General features: G+C 47.3%; 1 protein-coding gene across 5 annotated transcripts in view; it reads left to right on the forward strand.

Annotated features, from left to right (window-relative positions):
• Positions 1-20,569, forward strand: part of NOD1 (nucleotide binding oligomerization domain containing 1) — a 112,143-nt gene that overhangs the window by 56,556 nt on the left and 35,018 nt on the right. For 2 of the 5 annotated variants that reach the window (XM_033428325.2, XM_004269945.4), the window contains exons 2-6: positions 9,211-9,518; positions 10,614-10,788; positions 13,136-14,960; positions 18,930-19,013; positions 20,294-20,377. In XM_033428325.2, the coding sequence (XP_033284216.2) occupies positions 9,318-9,518; positions 10,614-10,788; positions 13,136-14,960; positions 18,930-19,013; positions 20,294-20,377 (2,369 nt within the window). In that variant the 5' untranslated portion in view covers positions 9,211-9,317. The other 3 variants (XM_033428323.2, XM_033428326.2, XM_033428327.2) reach the window with 3 other exon arrangements.

A 20,569-nucleotide genomic window follows, 5' to 3' on the forward strand; every position in this document is an offset into this window, starting at 1 on the left:
GCTTTATGTGTTTATGTGCTCCTATGTTGGGTGTATATATATTTACAATTGTTATATTTTTTGGATTGATTCCTTGATCATTAGGTAATGTCCTTCTTTGTCTCTTATAACAGTCTTTATTTTAAAGTCTATTTTGTCCGATATAAGTATTGCTACCTTGGCTTTCTTTTGCTTTCCATTTGCATGGAATACCTTTTTCCATCCCCTCACTTTCATCCTGTGTGTGTCTCTAGATTTGAAGTGAGTGTCTTGTAGGCAGCATATATAGGGGTCTTTTTTTGTTTCCATTCAGCCACTCTATGTCTTGATTGGAGCATTTGTTCCATTTACATTTAAAGTAATTATTGATATTGTGTTCTTATTGTCACTTTGTTAATTGGGGATTGTATTTTAGGTCATTTTGTTCATTTCTTCTTTTGTTCTCTTGTGATTTGAAGACTATCTTTAGTATTATGTTTGGATTCCTTTTTCTTTTTTGTGTGTGTATCTAATTTAGATTTTTGTTTTGTGGTTACTGTGAGGTTTATATATAGCAATCTGTCTATCTATCTATGTATATATGTGATTGTTTTAAGTTGCTGATCTCTTAACAAATGCATTTTAACAACTCTGTGTTTGTACTCTCCTCCCCTCATGGTTAGTGTTTTGGATATCATGTTTTACATTTAATTGTTCTGTGTATCCCTTAACTGCTTATGGTTGATATAAGTAATTTTACTACTTTTGTCTTTTAACCTTCCTATTAGTTTTGTGTGTGGATGATTTCCTACTTTTACTATATGTTTGTCTTGTTTTTTTCTTTAATAGATCTTTATTGGAGTATAATTGCTTCACAATACTGTGTTAGTTTCTGTTTGCACAACAAAGCGAATCAGCCATATCCCCTCCCTCTTGAGCCTCCCTCCCATCCTCCCTATCCCACCCTCTAGGTCATCACAAAGCACTGAGCCAATCTCCCTGTGCTGTGCTGCTGCTTCCCACCAGCCAACTATTTTACATTCAGTACTGTATATATCGTCAGCGCTACTCTCACTTCGCCCCAGCTTCGCCCTCCCACCCCATATCCTCAAGTCCATTCTCTATGTCTACCTCTTTATTCCTGCCCTGCAACTAGGTTCAACAGTACCATTTTTTTTAGATTCCATATATATGCGTTAGCATATGGTATTTGTTTCTCTCTTTCTGACTTACTTCACTCTGTATGACAGACTCTAGGTCCATCCACCTCACTACAAATAACTCAGTTTCATTCCTTTTTATGGCTGAGTAATATTCCATTGTATACATGTGCCACATCTTCTTTATCCATTCATCTGTCGATGGACATTTAGGTTGCTTCCATGTCCTGGCTACTGTAAATAGTGCTGCAGTGAACATTGTGGTACATGTCTCTTTTTGAATTACGGTTTTCTCAGGGTATATGCCCAGTAGTGAGATTGCTGGGTCATATGGTAGTTCTATTTTTAGTTTTTTAAGGAACCTCCATACTGTTCTCCATAGTGGCTGTATCAATTTACATTCCCACCAACAGTGCAGGAGGGTTCCCTTTTCACCACACCTTTCCAGCATTTATTGTTTCTAGATTTTTTGATAATGGCCATTCTGACCGGTGTGAGGTGATACCTCATTGTAGTTTTGATTTGCATTTCTCTAATAATTAGTGATGTTGAGCATCTTTTCATGTATATGTTGGTCTTTACTGATGAGATTTTTTTTCCTTTCATGATTTTCATGTTGCTAATTGTGTCCTTCTCATTTTTGCTCAGGGCAGTGCCTTTAACATTTCTTGTAAAGCTGGATTGGAGGTGCTGAACTCTTTTAAAAGCTTTTGCTTGTCTGTAAAGCTTTTGATCTCTCCATGAAATCTGAGTGAGAGTCTTTCTGGGTAGAGGACTCTTGGTTGTAGGTTTTTCCGTTTCATCACTTTATATTGTGCAACTCTCTTCTGCCCTGCAGAGTTACTGCTGAAAAATCAGCTGATAGCCTTATGGGAGTTCCCTTGTACATAACATGTTGCTTTTCCATTGCTGCTTTTAATATTCTCTCATCATCTTTAATTTTTGCCATTTTAATTACAGTGCGTGTTGGTGTATTCCCCTTTGAGTTGATCCTGTTTGGGACTCTCTGTACCTCCTGGACATGGATGTATGTTTCCTTTCCTAGTTTAGGGAAGTTTTTAGTTAGTATGCCTTCAATTATGTTCTCAGCCCCTTTCTCTCTCCCTTCTCCTTCTGGGACCCCTGTAATGCAAATATGGTGTGTTTGATATTTTCCCAGAGGTCTCTTAAACGGTCCTCATTTTTTTTCATGCTTTTTTCTGTCCAGCATCAGTGATTTCCTCTACTGTCTTCCAGCTCGCCGATCCATTCCTCTGTGTCATTTAGTCTGTTGTTGGTTCTTCTAGTGTATTTTTTATTTGTTACTGTTTTCTTCATGTCTGTTTGGTTCTTTAGATTTTCTAACTCCTTGTTAAAAGCTTCTGACCCCTCATTCTGTGCATCCATTCTTCCGAGTTCTTTGATCATCTTTATGACCGTTACCTTGAACTCATTCTCAGGTAGATTGCCTGTGTCCACTTCACTTAGTTCTTTCTCTGGGCTTTTATCTTGATTTTCTTTTGGAACATGTTATTCCGCCGCCTCATTTTGCCTAAGTTGCTGTTTGTTTGGTTTTTTTTTTTATGTGTCTGGTAGGTTGGTTACATTTCCCAGCCTTGAAGAATAAGCCTTTTGTAGACAACCTGTGTGCCTCAGGATACTTCCCTTTCATCACCAGAGCTGTATGCTCTAGGGCTTCCCCCATGAGGGCTGCGTGGGTCTTTCTGTTGTGGTGGGCTGACTATGTGGACAGTCTGGTAAGCTTGGTTGGCCCTTGGTCTGTTTGGTTGCCAGTTCCTGCCTTGTGCAGAGGCTGTTGGCTGCTGGTTCGTGGGACTGGGTCATGGGGTGACTGACTGCAGAACTCCAGGGGACTATTCTAGTGCTGGGTTACTGGTGGGTTGAGTCAGGGTCCAGGAGACCCTGGGGGCTGTTGCTTACCCACTGGTGGGCGAAGCCAGGTCCTGGGGCTAGTACTGGCCTACTGGTAGGCAGAGCTGGGTCCTGGGGTCTGGCTGCAGGACCTGAGGTGTCTGGAAGCTGTGTTGCTAGTGGGCGGGTCCTGGGCACAACTGGTCCGAGGGCAGGGTCTGAGCAGCTAGTGATCGGGGAGGTCTGCAGGCTGCAGGACTGTCGTTTTCTTGCAACTGCTGTCTGCCCCCTGGTGGGTGGAGCTGGTCGGGGGGGCTAGAGCAGGCTCACTGGTGGGTGAGGCTGGTGCCCTGGGGATTCTGGTGCTGGTTCCTGACCACTGCTGGGTGGAGCTGGGTCCCAGGGACTCCGGCTGGAGGGTCCTGGTGGTCTTGGTTCTAGTGCCTGTGTACTGGTGTGTGGAGCCGGGTCCTGGGTCCTCTGGTGGGCAGGGCTGTGTCCAGAGGCAGTTGTGGATCAAAGGGTCTTAAAGCAGCCTCTCTGTTGGTGGGTGGGGATGTGTCCGTGCCCTGTTAGTTGCTTGGCCTGAGGTGTCCCAGCACTGGTGCCCCAAGTGGGGCTGGGGCCTGGGGTTAATAAGCTAGAGGGAGGATTCCAGCACCAGTGTCCACATGGTAGAAAGAGCTCCCTGAAATGGCTTTTGCCAGTGCCTGTGTCCCCAGGGTGAGCTGCAGTTGCCTCCTGCCTCTCCAGGAGACTCGCTAGGAATAGCAGGTAGGTTTGACCCAGCCTCAGGTCAAATTACTGCTTCTGCCCTGAGTTCCAGAGGATGTGAGATTTTATATGTCCTTTCAGTGTGAAGTCTCTGTTTCCTCCAGCCCTCTTGGACTCTCGGAAGTAAGCCCACTGAACTTCAAAGCCAAATGTTCTGGGGGCTCATCTTCCTGGTGCAGGACCCCTGGGCTGGGAGCCTGACACGCGGCTCGGACCTCTCACTCCTTTGGGAGAACCTGTGCGGTCATAATTATTCTGCTGTTTGTGGATTGCCCAGCCAGGGATATGGGACTTGACTGTATGGCAGCTCTGCCCCTCCTACCTGCCTCTCTGTGCTTCCTTTTTTATATCTTTAGTTGTATAAGAAATTTTCTGGCAGGTTCCAGTCATTTTCATCAATGGTTCTGCAAATAGTTGTGATTTAGGTGTTCCATAGGAGGAGGTGAGCTCAGGGCCTTTCTAGTCTGCCATCTTGCACAGTCTCCCTTGTTTAAATGTTAATTCTACGTATATTTTAGACCCCACAAGATGATAATGTTTTGTTCAATCAATATACATTTATATTTACCCACATATTAAAACTTTCTGTTGCTCTCATTTTGTTTTAGTTTGGGATCATTTTTCTTCTACCTAGAAGAATCTTCAGTACTTATTTTAGTGCAGCTATGCTGGCCACAATGTCTTTCAGTTTTTGTTTACCTGGAAATGTATTCTGCCTTTACATAATACTTCAGTGAAGTTTTTTTTTCCATACAGTAACATTCAGAGATTTTCTGTGTACAAGTTGATGACTTTTGACAAATCATATGTATGTGTGTATGCATAATATACATACATACACATATGTTGTATATGCACACACCACACATACACATGTGATGTGCATATATACACACATTTATGCATAGTGATACATATATTCACATGTGACATGTATATGTATGTATAATATATATACACATGTATTTTTTATATATATATATATATATGATACTGCAAGATAAAGAACATTTCTATCACCCCAGCAATATGCAGTCAATTTCTCCTTTGCTCCTGTCCCCCTACCCAGGAAACCACTGCTCTGATCTAGATCAGATTTCTAGAATCATATGAATGGAATCATATACTACATGGTTTTTTGAGTCTTCTTTCTCTCAGCGTAACATCTTTGATACTCATTCATGTCATATTAGTATTTCATTCAAATTTATTTTAAAATTTATTTTAAATTATTTTTGGCTGCGTTGGGTCTTCGTTGCTGTGTGCGGGCTTTCTCTAGTTGCGGCGAGCGGGGGCTACTCTTCCTTGCGGCACGCGGGCTTCTCATTGCAGTGGCTTCTCTTGTTGTGGAGCACGGGCTCTAGGCACATGGGCTTCAGTAGTTGTGGCACGTGGGCTCAGTAGTTGTGGCTTGCAGGCTCTAGAGCACAGGCTCAGTAGTTGTGGTGCATGGCCTTAGTTGCTCTGCGGCATGTGGGATCTTCCCGGATCAGGGCTTGAACCTGTGTCCCCTGGTTTAAGTGGATTCTTAACCACTGTGCCACCAGGAAGTCCCTCACATTTACTTTTGAATAGCACTCTACTGTATGAATGTACCCCAACCTGCTGATCCACCCACCTGTAGTTGCCCTCTGTGGGAACAACAAGCTACCTTATCAGAGCTGGCAGTGGAAGCCCCTTGTTTAAAAAAAAAAAATTGTCCGAACCTCTGAACCTTTTCAGAAGGCAGAATTCTAGAATGAGAAGTTACTAAATCGAAACTTTTCACAGGCTCTTGATAAATACGTCAAATGGCTTTCTGGAAGTTTTCCATCCGTTTACATTCCTGGTATGAAAGTTCCTGTCTCACCGTGCGATCAATAGCATTTTTGTATCTTATTTTCTGATATTTTCAAGCATGCAAAATTGAATCTAATCACTGAAAGGAATTTCCCTTCATTCTAAACCACTAGGTCCTATACTTATTTTCTTCCTGAATTTACAGAATTATCAGTGACCTTACTTCTTTAACCCCCATCTCGCTGACTTTCTGAGAAACTAATCTGAAAAGCCAATTCAGAGTCGTTTCTGGCATCAGTATTTCTGGGAACCAGATGCCCATGAACTGAGTTTCTCTGCAGTGTTCCGTGATGTTGAGTTGGTCTCTGCCCTTGGATTCTGTTTACCGGGACAGGATCAGCTCTCTTTGTTTCCTTTCCCATCGTCCATGCCTTGTTAAGTTCCTGCTGAATTGAGCAAACTCTGCAAATCTGATTAAATCTCAAACCAGAGCTCTGGATGTTGCAAAACGACAGCCTCCTTGCCAACTGGCTGACATGTAATTCATTGCTTTGGTTAGGTGGCCATAAATAAGGGGATTTTCCTTAAGTTTCTGCCTTTGATGGTAAGAGGTAGTGATGTCTGTGGGTGATACTACGGGGAAGGGCTGGGAAGACACGTCACTAGTTTTGTGGGAATCACAGGCTTGGAAGAGGCAGAAGCCAGGAGTGAAATGGGACCCACAGTGAGGATGGATGAGGGTTGGGAGTGGAGGAGGGAGGGGCATTGCATAACACCCATTCCAAGCCTTGGTAAGAATGGAGCTAAGGATGAAAAAACCCTGAATCACCAAGGGGGGAAGGCAATTCCCTTTCCAGCTCTCTCAGATTTACCATGATCTCAAAGAGAAAGTCTCAGTCTTGTGCTACTATGTCTTTAATACCTCTCAAATGCTTCTAAGAGAAAACAGGCCTCAGACCAAGAACCTTTCAACACTGTTGAGCTGGAGTACAATAGCATGATTTTATTTCTAGCGAATTTATTTTTGTATTACTTTCTATTTATTGCAAATGATTTTTTTGTTTACAATGGTAATATAAATTTTCCTTTAAAATTAGTCTGAGTTGTAAAGTAAAGTCAATTTAAAGCAAAAAGTTAAGCAAATAACTTTGCTTATGGGACTCAATTATGGCCAAGAAAAGTGACTATGGTGCCTGAATGACTGAGATTTCGAAAACACTGTCCCAAAGGAAGAAGATAAAGAGAGTACTCTGAGATCCTACAGTTGTGGATTTAAAAAATTATTCTTTCTCCAATTTCATTCATTCATTCATTTATTTGCTCACCATTCAGCACAAGTGTTTTTTTTTAATATAAATTTATTTATTTTTGGCTGTGTTGGGTCTTCGTTGCTGTGCGTGGGCTTTCTCTAGTTGCCGCGAGCGGGGGGGGGGCTACTCTTTGTTGCGGTGCGCGGGCTTCTCATCGCGTTGGCTTCTCTTGTTGCGGAGCACGGGCTCTAGGCACGTGGGCTTCAGTAGTTGTGGCTCGCAGGCTCAGTAGTTGTGGCACACAGGCTTAGTTGCTCCCCGGCATGTGGGATCTTCCCGGACCAGGGCTCGAACCCATGTCCCTTGCATTGGCAGGCAGATTCTTAACCACTGTGCCACCAGGGAATCCCTAAGAGTGTTTTCAAAGAAACCTTTCTCTCTTATTTTTCTTTTTGACTTTTCAGATTCCAGAAAGAAATTGGAAATTGAAGATTTAAGGAGAGAATGTTGTTTTAAAATATTCTCACTTTCTTCAAAGAACACATGACAAAAACTTAAAAAGGTATTATTAACCAGTAATTTAAATATACATTTAACATTATCAACTGGTATCCCTTAAGGGAACTAATTTTCTAAAGCTATGGATCCTTAAGTGGGTCATAGAATTGACGACAATAGAAAAAGCTGAATTAGAGTCAAATCAATCAGCATACTTTTAGTGCAATAGTAGCTAATCACTCATTTTCATCCCTTTAAATTCCATTTGGTAAGAATCTCTTGCCTTTGTGTTGTTTATTTTTTTAAATTTATTTATTTTTGGCTGCGTTGGGTCTTCGTTGCTGCACGCAGGCTTTTCTCTAGTTGTGGCGAGCAGGGGCTACTATTCGTTGTGGTGCGCGGGCTTCTCGTTACAGTGGTTTCTCCTGTTGTGGAGCATGGACTCTAGGCGTTCGGGCTTCAGCAGTTATGGCACACGGGCTCAGTAGTTGCGGCACGTGGGCCCTGGAGCACGTAGGCTTTAGTAGTTGTGGTGCATGGGCTCAGTAGTTGTGGCTTGCAGGCTCTAGAGCGCGGGCTCAGTAGTTGTGGTGCATGGGCTTAGTTGCTCCGCAGCATGTGGGATCTTCCCGGACCAGGGCTCAAACCCATGTCTCCTGCGTTGGCAGGCGGATTCTTAACCACCGCGCCACCAGGGAAGTCCCTTTCTGTTGTTTAGAATGTTAGAATGTACTGTCTTTTGCTCAATCAGTCAGGTTATGAAAGGAAGGTTACTGTGTGGGGTCCCACTGAGAATCTGTATAAGGCTTGCATTTGGCAACTTGATAGGTAAAAGAAGAAAAAATGCAGGTGTGTCAAAGATCGGAGACTAGTATGTGACTTTGTGGAAAAAATGTGAGAACCACTAGACCTGAATGTTAACATATGTGGGCTCATGAAACATACATGTTTAGAGGTCTATGAATTTTTTTTTTTGAGTTCTACAAAAAACATTTAAAACTCTCTCTCCAGAGTGTGTGCATTTTAGACAAAGGACTAAGTGGCCAGTTCAAGGCCTTTCTACTTCCAAGCGTGTGATCCATTTATATCCACAGGATGACTGGAGAATTAAGTGGCTGAGAGATCTTACTCTAAAAGAAAGAAATCAGTGCAGTTCTGGGGTAGTGCAGATAAACTCAAGGTATTTTTTTAATACCCAAATAAAAGAGCTTGGGCCCCTGTCCCTACCGAGGCAGGAAGTTCAGCACATGCATGAGGTTTTCAGGGATTTCCAGGGAGACGTTGTCACCTCTCCCTCTCACCTTTCTTCTGTCCTGCTTCACTCCATAATGGCCATTGCTGCTCCTTCATTCCCTAAGGTGCTTGTATGTAGCCAACTTGGCTGGAGATATAAGGAGAGCTGGGGCAGGGGTGTGGGGAGAGCTACAGCACAACCCAGCACAGGCAGTAATGACTGACACATCACTGTTCCCAGGTTCGTGGGCTGTGGCTACCACAGGAGACTTCATGCCGGCTCGTGCTCTCCTCGGGCCGTTTTGTGCTCAGACCCTCTCTCCCACCAACCTCATAGCTCCTCTGCTCCCAAGTCTGGGTGCTGTCCCCTCATAGGGCACGTGGAAACTTCCAATTCCAGTTACCTAATTTGGAAAATATACCTTTGCACCCCTATCCCAATCTAGGACTGAGGCACACTAAAAAAATAATAATAATTAAGAAGTTTTGTTAAACAATAGTGTTGTCTACCTCTGGTCATCCACCCTAGTGGTGTAACCCACAAGCAGGAGCAATTAAATTATGATTTTTACTTTATTGCGTCTCAGATCAAATATCGTAAGTATGACTCCTTCCTGTTCTAAATAGAGAAATTCCAGGACCGGAGAAAGGGGGAGGGATCTTTCCCATGGCTTTGGTTTTGTTGGTGACTTCCTCTGTCTCTTCAGGGTTTGCATTGAGAGGCTGTGGCCGTGGATCCTGATTGCCCTTCTGCCAGGAAGGCACATGCAGCCAAAAATGAATTTGGGAAAAGCAGCCACTTGCTCCTGTAACCATGGAAAAGCAGGGCCGCAGTGAGATGGAAATAATCCGGTCAGAGTCGCACTCCTACATCAAATTGTTGAAGGTCAACCGGGAGCATCTGGTCACTCACGTCCGCAACACTCAGTGTCTGCTGGACAACTTGCTGCAGAATGAGTACTTCTCCGCCGAAGACGTGGAGATCGTGTGTGCCTGCCCCACGCAGCCCGACAAGGTGCCGGTGACAGGGATGCCAGCCTTGGTGGCCAGACGGGGCTTCTCCCCATTGACCTGGGTGAAGAGCTTTGGGAGTGCGGTACATTGGGTGGAATTTCCTGTCGGGGCTTATCTACCGCACAGAAAGGCTTGAGTTACCAGCTCATTCCAGAGTTACGTATTTCACTTCTGTGTTCCTGAAACACAGCAAACTCTTCTGACCTCTCCATTCTCCTTGCTGTGCGTATTGGTTCCCAAACAACTTGTTTTCCAGTTCACTTTAAATGAGTGAATTCTTTAAAAAGAAAACGAGCAGGAAACACTAGCAGTGCTGCCCAGTCCGTGCCCTTCAACTCTGGAGAGCTGCTCACTGCTGGGAACGGCTCTGAGAATTCCTCTGGTTGAGGAATGGCTGCATCCCAGCCTGGGTCCACGGTAAAGAATCTTCCACACTCCACTGTGGGAAGTCTTCACAGCCCTTAGTTTCACTTTAGCGTTGTGTCATCTTCTGAAAAAGAGAATGGCAAGAGGAAAACCTCCTTCTTGGGGAGAGGAGTGACAGAACTCATTTGTAACATGATCCTGTTGGGCTTAGAAGAGACCAGAAGGGTTTCTGGGAAAAGCACAGTAGAACACTGTTGTGGTTTTTTTCCCCTGAATTTTTAGTAAGACAAAAAGCTTTTGTAAGGTACACCTTACGCGGGGGTCTGCTGTCCCCTGGCTGTGTGGTCCAGCACCCAACTCATTATGCCTAACGGGTGACTTTCTCCCCCTCAGCACTCATTCCCAGAGAGCAAAAGTGTTAGCTTAAGAGGGCAAAGGAGAAAAGGAGGGAAAGGGAAATTCCAGGGGGGCGCTCAGCTCTAGCTGTGAGTCTGACCTTTCTATTTTTAGGCTCCTGGAAGCCTCTGGTTTCCTAGAGCTGTGCAGTTTGTTTCTTGCTCAGGCGGTCCATTTTACAGATCCTGGGCATTTGGCGTGTAGCATCTCATACCAGCTGGGTGGACGGTCAAGCTCGAGGCTGTAGTAAGAGCTCAGAGCCCCGCATGGGAGCCTCTCCAGGGGGCAGACACCCCTAGTGCCGGCTCACACCTTACTGCTTGTGCCGCACTAGGTCCGCAGAATTCTGGACCTGGTGCAGAGCAAGGGCGAGGAGGTGTCCGAGTTCTTCCTCTATGTGCTACAGCGACTCACAGACGCTTACGTGGACCTCAGGCCTTGGCTGTCGGAGATCAGCTTCTCCCCTTCCCAGCTCATTCAGAGCAAAGCTGTGGTCAACAGCGATCCAGGTATGAGTCAGCCCCCGGGGAGACCGCAGCCACCAAGCAAGCAAGGCCCCCGGGGCTTGGAAATGTTATCTGTGTGGGTCCAGCAGGGGATAAAGGCGGGGTCCGCCTTGACCAGCCCTGCCTTCCACCTCAGGCAGCAGGCTTGGCTGCTGTGTTCCTTTTAGAAAGGAGAGCTGGTCCCTGTCACCCTAGTGCAGCCAAGGGAACTGTGATTGAACTGACCACAGATAGCTGGTCTGATTTATGTAGGGAGCCATGGAAGTGTAGGAATGACCTCTGTTCTGACCTCTTTCTGACTTCCTTTTCTGACCTATCTAGACATTTTAGTGGTTGTACAAATTCAAGTTTGCATTTCTTTCCTTGAAGATCTTTCCAAATTTGATTCCAGGCAAAGAATTCTTCTATCACCCCTGACTGCCAGTCCTTATTTCCAAAGCACCATGGGCCCCTTTTAGTTAAATGATTAGTTCAGCAGGTATTTATGATGTAGTCGGCATGTGCCAGGGCGGGGTGTGCTGGATGCCAGGGGTACAATAGGGAGCAGACCCAGCTATGGTTCCTGCCCTCAGGGACCTCAGAGGTTAATGCAGGAGACTGGCAGTAAATAATGACACAAATGTGTAGTTGCAAATGGTGATAAGGACAACAGCAGTTCAAGGTGCTGAGAGAGCACAACATTGGGACCACAGTCTGGTCTGGGGACCAGGGAATCATCTTTCCGTGCCTGTGGTCTCTCCACTTCCAGACAGTTGTTGGCAACATACCAGCACTGAGCTTCCAAACTCTGAGTTTTAAAGAATCCAGTTTGACCTTGAAAACAGAAACAAAGGACAGTGTCCCAGAGTGTCAGGTGTGTATTTAGGGGAAACCAGACCAAGAGACAGAGTGTCAGGGACAAGCTCTTGCTTCTGCAGTTACCAGCCGGCCACTGCTAGCTTCTTACTGTTACTGCCCCTGCCCACCTCACTTTGTTACCTTCCCCAAGATAAGAGGAAAATATTCCTGTGATGGAGTTCTTGCAGAAGACTTCTCCACTGGCTCCTTTACCCAGCTCCTGTAACAGCTTTGAAAGTATAATTCACTCTACAAGAAGCCAGATGTGAAAGACGACATATTGTATGAATCCATTGATATCAATGTCCAGAAAAGGCAAATTTATAGAAACGGGAAGCAGGTCAGCAGTTTCCTAGGGCCAGGGGTGGGGCAGAGATCGTCTGCAAATGCACTTACGATGGAGAGTGTACCCCTGGATTTTAGTGATGTTTGCGTTAACTCTGTAAACTTACTAAAAATCATTGACAACAATACCTGCTGTAAAATAGGTGAATTTATAGTCTGTAAATTTTGCGTTACCAAAACTAAAAAAATAGAACTCACTTCACAAATTTTAAGCTGACAACCAAGTGGGACTAAGTTGATGGGAAAGGGTTGTAGATGAATCTGGAAATGTGCAAGTGTGTCCAATTTTTGTTAATTGAATTATCATTACGACCCAAAAACGATTTAAAGGAATTTTGGAACACCCTTTTTTTGTCTGGAGTAAGCTCATTTTGTAGCTCGTTTCTGCTGAGAGCATGGCACGTACGTCAGCATGTTACCCCATGTCAGCATATTAACCCATGTACTTCCCCGTGGGCACGCCCAGGGCTCCCCCTGCGGCACGTGCTGAGCATCAGTGATCCCCAGGCCTCAGCTTTGGAACCAGGGCCTCTGTGCCCTGTGTAGTGTAAGAAGGCCGGTTTTCACTTTAGTTTGCTCACTCAGTTACGGTGAAGCACAGCCCCTTTTTAGTCCATATCAACGTCAACTGTTGTATCTCATCGCAACAAGTTTCGGCATTAGGTTGTATGAGACTCTTCGTTGTTTTAAGAACAGTGTCATAAGCACAAGAAAGGTTAGGGCAATTTCTTCCTCAACGATACAAGTTTCAGTGGGGACTGGCTTGCGCTGTTTGAGCAGGACCCTGGGGTTGGGCTGGGGCAGCAGGGCCACGTGGTCTGGCCGTCACATTTGAGGGGGCTTCAGTTTTTAGCTGGAGTTCAGTGACAACTTGTGCAGAGGAGTAGGGAGCCTGTCTCTGACACTGATCCCAGTTGGATTCTGTCCCCGCTGGCTGGCCAAATCTGAGGTCAGACAGAGGGGTGGAGGCCCAAGGGCCCGCAGATTTGGAGCGCCGGCTCTTTGTACTTGAGGAGTGCTCGCACTTAGCCTGAGCGTCCAGGCTGCGGGTTTGTTTTCCTGTGTGCTTGCTCCTCCGCCTGAGACCTCCCTATTTGGTGCACTTTCCACCTGTGTCTCTCTCTCCCCACCTACTTCCACCTCTCACCTGGCGCCACTCTCCCTGCAGTGAGCAGATACAGCCAGAAGCTGCGACAGCAACTGGGCCGCGACTCCAAGTTCGTCCTGTGCTACGCCCAGAAGGAGGAGCTGCTGCTGGAGGAGATGTACACGGACACTGTCGTGGAGCTGGTCGACTTCGGCAACGAGAGCCTGGGCAGCCTGGGCAGCCTGGCCTGCCTCCTGGACCCCTCCACGGGGGTACTCAACGAGCAGGGCGAGACCATCTTCATCTTTGGCGACGCGGGCGTGGGCAAGTCCATGCTACTGCAGCGGCTGCAGAGCCTCTGGGCCGCGGGCCAGCTGGACGCCGAGCTCAGGTTCTTCTTCCACTTCCGCTGCCGCACCTTCAGCTGCTTCAAGGAGAGCGCCTCGCTGTGCCTGCAGGACCTGCTCTTCAAGCACTACTGCTACCCGGAGCAGGACCCCGAGGAGGTGTTCGCCTTCCTGCTGCGCTTCCCGCACACGGCCCTCTTCACCTTCGACGGCCTGGACGAGCTTCACTCGGACTTCGACCTGAGCGGCGAGCCCGACACCTCCTCCCCCTGGGAGCCCGCCCACCCCCTGGTCCTGCTGGCCAACCTGCTCAGCGGGAAGCTGCTCAAGGGGGCGCACAAGTTGCTCACGGCCCGCACGGGCGTCGAGATCCCGCGGCATCTCCTCTGGAAGAAGGTGCTCCTGCGCGGCTTCTCCCCCAGCCACCTGCGCGCCTACGCTGGGAGGATGTTCCCCGAGCGCGCCGTGCGCCAGCGCCTGCTGGATCAGCTGGAAGCCAACGCCAACCTCTTCAGCCTGTGCGCCGTGCCCCTCTTCTGCTGGATCATCTTCCGGTGCTTCCAGCACTTCTACGACACCTTCGACGGCCTCCTGCAGCTGCCCGACCGCGCGGTGACGCTGACCGACGTCTTCCTGCTGGTCACCGAGGTCCACCTGAACAGGACGCAGCCCACCAGCCTGGTGCAGCGGAACACGCGGAGCCAGACGGAGACCTTCCGCGCCGGCCGGGGCACCCTGCACTCGCTGGGCCAGGTGGCTCACCGGGGCATGGAGAAGAGCTTCTTCGTCTTCAGCCAGGAGGAGGTGCAGGCGTCCGAGGTGCAGGAGGGGGACCTGCAGCTGGGTTTCCTGCGGGCCGTGCCGGAGCTGGGCCTCGAAGGGGACCAGCAGTCCTATGAGTTCTTCCACCTCACCCTCCAGGCCTTCTTTGCTGCCTTTTTTCTGGTGGTGGACGACAAGGTGGGCACTCGGGAGCTGCTCTGCTTCTTCCAGGAGTGGGCTCCTCACAGGGAGGCAGCAGCTGCGTCCTGCTATCCCCGCTTCCTACCCATCCAGTGCCTGAGGGGCCGCGGCCTGGCCGGGGAAGACCCCTTTAAGAACAAGGATCACTTTCATTTCACCAACCTCTTCCTGTGCGGGCTGCTATCCAAAGACAAACAGAAACTCCTGCGGCACCTGGTGCCTGCCGCCACCCTGCGGAGAAAGCGCAGGGCCCTGTGGGCTTACCTGTTCGCCAGCCTGCGCTCCCACCTAAAGCACCTGCCCCGAGTTCGGTCTGGGGGATTCAGCCAGGTGCAGGCCATGCCCACCTTCGTCTGGATGCTGCGCTGCATCTATGAGACGCAGAGCGAGAAGGTGGGGCAGCTGGCGGCCAGGGGCATCTGCGCCAACTACCTCAAGCTGACCTTCTGCAACGTCTGCTCGGCCGACTGCAGCGCCCTCTCCTTCGTCCTGCACCACTTCCCCAAGCGCCTTGCGCTCGACCTGGACAACAACAATCTCAATGACTATGGTGTGCGGGAACTGCAGCCCTGCTTCAGCCGCCTCACCGTCATCAGGTGAGACCTCCAGGTTCCGGGAGCAGCTGGCGGGGCCACCAGGGCTCAGGGGACACCAGGACTGGCACTGTGGAGCGGGATCTCCTGGATTATCCTGGAACTCATGGCCGGGGGTCTGGGAACATCCAGCGCTTCTCTCTCTCAGGGTGGCAGAGGGTAACGAGCAAAGCTTCGAAGTCAGGTGGACCTGGATGGGCCCCAGCTGGGTGTCCTTGAGCAAAAGTTGCTTAACCTCTTTGAGCTTCAGCCTCCTCATCTGGAAGAGAGATTCTCATATCCTAACAATTACAGTAATAACAATCAGCATTTATTGAGAATGGGTGAAGTGCATTAAAAATATTACCTGGTTTAATCCTTTTAACAACACTATCAGGTAGGTACTGTTATCATCTCCATTTTGGCAAACGAGGAAGTAGAGGCACAGAGAAGTTAAGTGGCTCAAGGTCACACAGGTGGGCCATGATGGAGCCAGAATTGTAAAGAACCATTTGAGATTCATGTGAGGCTCAGAGATAGCCCGTGAAATGTTTCTGGCACGTGAAAGCTTTACGGTGGCAGAAGCAGCAGACTTTGTGCTTATTAGCGTTAGTTAACTTCCACGAAAAAAGCGGGCAGCCCTGAGCTGCCAGGGGATCTCAGTAAAGAATGCTGACTCTTGATTCGTTTCCTGTTTGATGGTTTAGAGGAAAGAAAAACCAGTCTCCTCTCTTCTATTAGCATTTTCTGTATTAAATACACCTTGTAAATCTCTACAGGGGTTTCAGTTCTCCACTAGTTGGCTCATGCATTTCTGAAGAGCAGATGGGATTTGGAACCGATTCCAGGTACCTGTTACACAAGCACCAGAGCATACGTTGTGGGGGGATGGGGGGGATGTAGGGAGCCCAAACCTGCCCCGGCCTGGGCATTGGAAAGCCTGGAATCTATTCTCTGAGCTCTCAGCCAGTGACTCTGTTTGTAGCCTCAGGCAACCTCACACTCAGTGCCTCCCTGTGACCATTTCATAAGATGGAAGCTCTGCACCAGTATGGTGGTCCCCAGGTTTGCCTCCAAACCAGCACAAGAGAAGGCAGGAAGAAATGGGCAACCTTAAGGAAGCATTCTGAGCTCCCTGAGGGCATCAGTGAGGATTAGTTTTGGCTGTTAGAGAAAACTCACAATACTGGTGGCTTAGAGAAGTTACAGACTTGTCTCTCATGCAAAAATCTAAAGGAGGGCAGTTCTGGGCTGCTGTGAGGTCTCAATGACCATCAAGAGCCCAGGCTCTCTCCTGCTTACTGCTCTGCTGTCCTCAGTACCTGACTACTATATCTTGGCCCAAAATGCCTGCTCACGCTCCAGCCATTCAGTTGACATTCTAGTCACCAGGAAGAAGGAAGGGCAAAGGACACACCCCATTCTTTTTTTAAAATTAATTTTATTGCGGTACAGTTGATTTACAGTGTTGTGTTAAGTTCTGCTGTGCAGCAAAGTGATTCAGTTATACATACATATATATTCTTTTTCATAGTCTTTTCCATTATGGTTTATCACAGGATATTGAATATAGTTCCCTGTGCTATAGAGTAGGACCTTGTTGTATATCCATTCTGTATATAATAGTTTGCATCTGCTAATCCCAAACTCCCAGTCCATCCCTACCTTCCCCACCCTTGGCAGCCACAAGTCTGTTCTCTATGTCTGTGAGTCTGTTTCTGTTTCGTAGAGAAGTTCATTTCTGTCATATTTTAGATTCCACATATAAGTGATGTTATATGGTATTTGAGTTTCTCTTTCTTACTTCACTTAGTATGATAATCTCTAGGTCCATCCACATTGCTGCAAATGGCATTATTTCATTCTTTTCCATGGCTGAGTAGTATTCCATTGTATATATGTACCACATTTTTTTTTTGTATTGGAGTATAGTTAACAATGTTGTTAGTTTCAGGTGTACAGCAAAGTGATTCAGCGATACACATACATGTGTCTGTTTTTTTCAAATTCTTTTTCCATTTAGGTTATTACAGCATATTGAGCAGAGTTCCTTGTGCTATACAGTAGGTCCTTGTTGGTTATCTGTTTTAAATATGGTAGTGTGTATATGTCAATCCCAAACTCCCAATTCATCCCTCCCCCGCACCTTTCCCCTTTGGTAACTGTAAGTTCGTTTGTGAAGTCTGTGAATCTGTTTCTCTTTTGTAAATAAGTTCATTTGTATGTTTTTTTTTAGATTCTGCATGGAAGTGATATCATATGATATTTGTCTTTCTGACTTCCTTAGTACGATAATCTCTAGGTTCATCCATGTTGCTGCAAATGGCATTATTTCATTTTTTTATGGCTGAGTAGTATTCTATTGTATATATGTGCCACATCTTTATCTGTTCATGTGTTGATGGACTTTTACGTTGTTTCCATGTCTTGACTATTGTGACTAGTGCTGCTGTGAACATAAGGGCACATGTATCTTTGAGTTAAAGTTTAGGACACACCCCATTCTTTTAAGAAGACTTCTCTGCTATTGCTAATGAGACTTCTGCTTAGATCTTACTGGGCAGAACCTAAGCACATGTGCCCAGCTAAAAAATGAGGGATTCTCTTTCTAAGTAAGCACAGATATTGGGAGTGACTAGTTGGCTCTGGCCACCCTGGGATAGTCATGCAGTGTATGTACACACTGTGCCCCAGCACCAAGGTGGGTACCATGAGTGGAGGGGTTCAGAGTGTCTGACGTGATCATTTTGATTGGCCTAAAAATCAAGCTTTTACCTCTTCAGCCTTTTACTTATCACAGAGGACAGTGTGTAATAAGTGGCCCAGTTTGGCCCACGGCTTGTGTTTATGGATAAAGTTTTATTAGAATACAGTCACACTCATTTATTTATATATTGGCTGCTTCACTCTGCAGAGCTGAGTGGTTGCAATAGAGACCAGATGGCCTGCAGAGCTTAAAAATTTGTTATCTGACCCTTTACAGAAAAAAATTGCTGAGCTCTGGTCTGTTCCTTCACCCACCCCTGACCCTCGCTCATCCCTCACGCTCCTCCATCTCTGAGCCTTACTCTGTCCCTCAGACTCGCCTAAATAAAGGGGTGGAGAATTGAGAAGATCAGGGTAGTCTGTTTATAGAGTACTTGGTAGTAAAAAAAAATTGTTTTGCATTTTAGCCAAATCAAAATATCCTGCTAGTATAGGGCTTTCAAAGAGCAATCCCCGTACACGCTGGGCCTTGTCCAGGAGATATCCATCATCCTGAGGCCCTCTTTCCCCTCTCCCTCTTGAAGCCTGGCCTGCTGAAGCAGCATTTGCATTAAAGAGGAGTGGGAGAGTGTGGACCTCTCACACTCTCCCTGACCTGCCTCATCCAGCTGTTTTCTCCCTTGCCGTTGAACTTCCCGCACAGAACTACACCTCAGGAGCTGTGTCCCTCGATTGACCTTTTCAGGTGGCAAGTCAGGTTTCACACATGCATTTCCAGATGGAAAGGCTCTTGGCATTTTGGGTGGGACAGTTCTTGTGGGGACTGTCCTGCCTTTTGCAGGACCCCTCACATTTCTGGCTGCACTTGCAAGATGGTGGAGCGTCCACTCCCCCAGCCTTATGACCACTAAATGCAGCTCTACACATTTCCAAATCCCACGGCCCCCCGCTGTGCAGTGAGAGCCACATTGACACATAGGCCACTGGCAAATGCAGGATATCAGAGGTGGCTGTCCACACGTGTCCTTCAGGTGTCCCTTGTTGCCCTTGTGTTGAATCAGGGCTGTGCTGTAGCCTTGCCAATGGACTGGTTCTCATGGGTCTCTCAGCCCCGTGAAGACCAGGGTCTGTAGGGGCCGTGTGGCTGTCTGCTATGGCCAGTTCTCTCGGGGGGACATCTATAGCTGGGAAGACTCCAGGACCTATAGACTTGCGCATCCTTGTGGAATTCATGCTCTTTCACAGTGAGCAGCCGCTCTGATTTTTAACTTCCTTTGCTGTTTTCAGACTCAGTGTGAACCAGATCACCGACAGTGGGGTGAAGGTGCTGTGTGAAGAGCTGACCAAATACAAAATTCTGACATTTTTAGGGTATGTATTTCTCCAGAACACTGCGACAGCTACATAGTAAGAGTACAGAGCAGCAGGAGGTTGCCATTCCGACGGATCACTGGGTGGTTGAGACTGATGGCCCCAGGGTACCAGGAAGAGCACTGAATTGGGAGCCAGGAGTCCTGGGTCCTGCTTTTGGCTTGGCTAGCAGCCCACTCTGAGCAAGCCAGGAAACCTCACTGAGCCTCAGCCTTCTCATGCCCCTTGTATAATTGGGATCCTAATAGAGTCAGATAGTTTTACAGGCGGTGACTGATTGCTGTAATGACAGGATTCCTGGGGATATGTTTTATTGATGTGAGAATACTGTTCATGGGGTAGATTTCACTATGATGGGTCCCTGATCTGTCATCCAGAGCCCTTGGGGCAAGACACGAATCAGAAATCAGTGCCCGTGCTACCTAGCAGTGACATGACCAGTGGGATCTAGGGCAGTACCCCATTTTCAGATACTTTAACATTTCTGCAGCAAAAGGTATAAACATTCAAACCAGTTGGGATAAAGACCATGAACAGCTCCACGTCGGTTGCCAAAAGAGTTAGGAAGAAGTTTGGGTTTTCAGAGCCTTTGGGGTTTTGGGGTTTGACAGGAGAGACTGTGGGCCACAGCCCCGCCAGCCCCATGGCTGCCGTTGACTCTCTGAGCTGGAGCCAGCCCGTCAGCTTCCTTGGGCCTCCATTTTCTCAGCTGTCACATGAGAACACTGAAGCCCTGAATCCCAGGTTGCCTTTTGGCTCTGGAGTTCTGCATGACTGTGGAACACTGGAAACCTGTCTCCTTACCACTTGCAACTCCTTTCTGCCTTATTGTTGAATTGGTGTCAAGTGGTAAAGTGACGAAAAGGTAGACACTGAGTTGGTTCTAATGCTTAGAAACTTTTACTCCTTAAGATGCCAATTGTGATCTTAATCTGAAAATACCCCTCAACTGCCATTTATCGAGCACTTACACGCAGGGGCTTGGGATGACCTCATACAATCCTCATAACAACCCTGCGAGGGAGCCGTAACTCTTACCCCTGTATTACACATGGAGAAACTGAGGCACAGAGAAGCTCGGTACCTTGCCCCAGGTCATAAAGCTGGGGAACGTGCAGAGTTGGCCTTGAACCCAGCCTGAGACCCCCACAGCCCCAAACTCATGCCTCCACGTGCCCTTACTTTCTCCTTTTGACCTAGACTTTGTAAATCAGCAGACAGCCCCCACTCACTTTAAAAAATGGGGTCCTCAATTCTCACGGCCATGCTTTCTCTCAAAGCTTATACAACAACCAAATCACCGATGTCGGAGCCACGTACATCGCCAGAATCCTGGATGAGTGCACAGGCCTCACGCACCTGAAGTAAGTGGGGTGGGCACAGCGAGCGGGGTCTTCAGTAGCTTCTCTTGGTCACCCTTCATTGTTCAAGCAAAGAATAAATGCCACCCTAGAGCTGCCTTCTGCTTGCCCCAGGGCCAAATCAGGTCAAATCAGGACACCTGTGTGTAGAAGGTGAGCTGTGGGTGAGGCTCCGTGTTTGGAAGGGCCCCCTAC

Source organism: Orcinus orca, chromosome 9, assembly GCF_937001465.1.
Source record: "Orcinus orca chromosome 9, mOrcOrc1.1, whole genome shotgun sequence".
Classification (NCBI taxonomy): Eukaryota; Metazoa; Chordata; class Mammalia; order Artiodactyla; family Delphinidae; genus Orcinus; species Orcinus orca.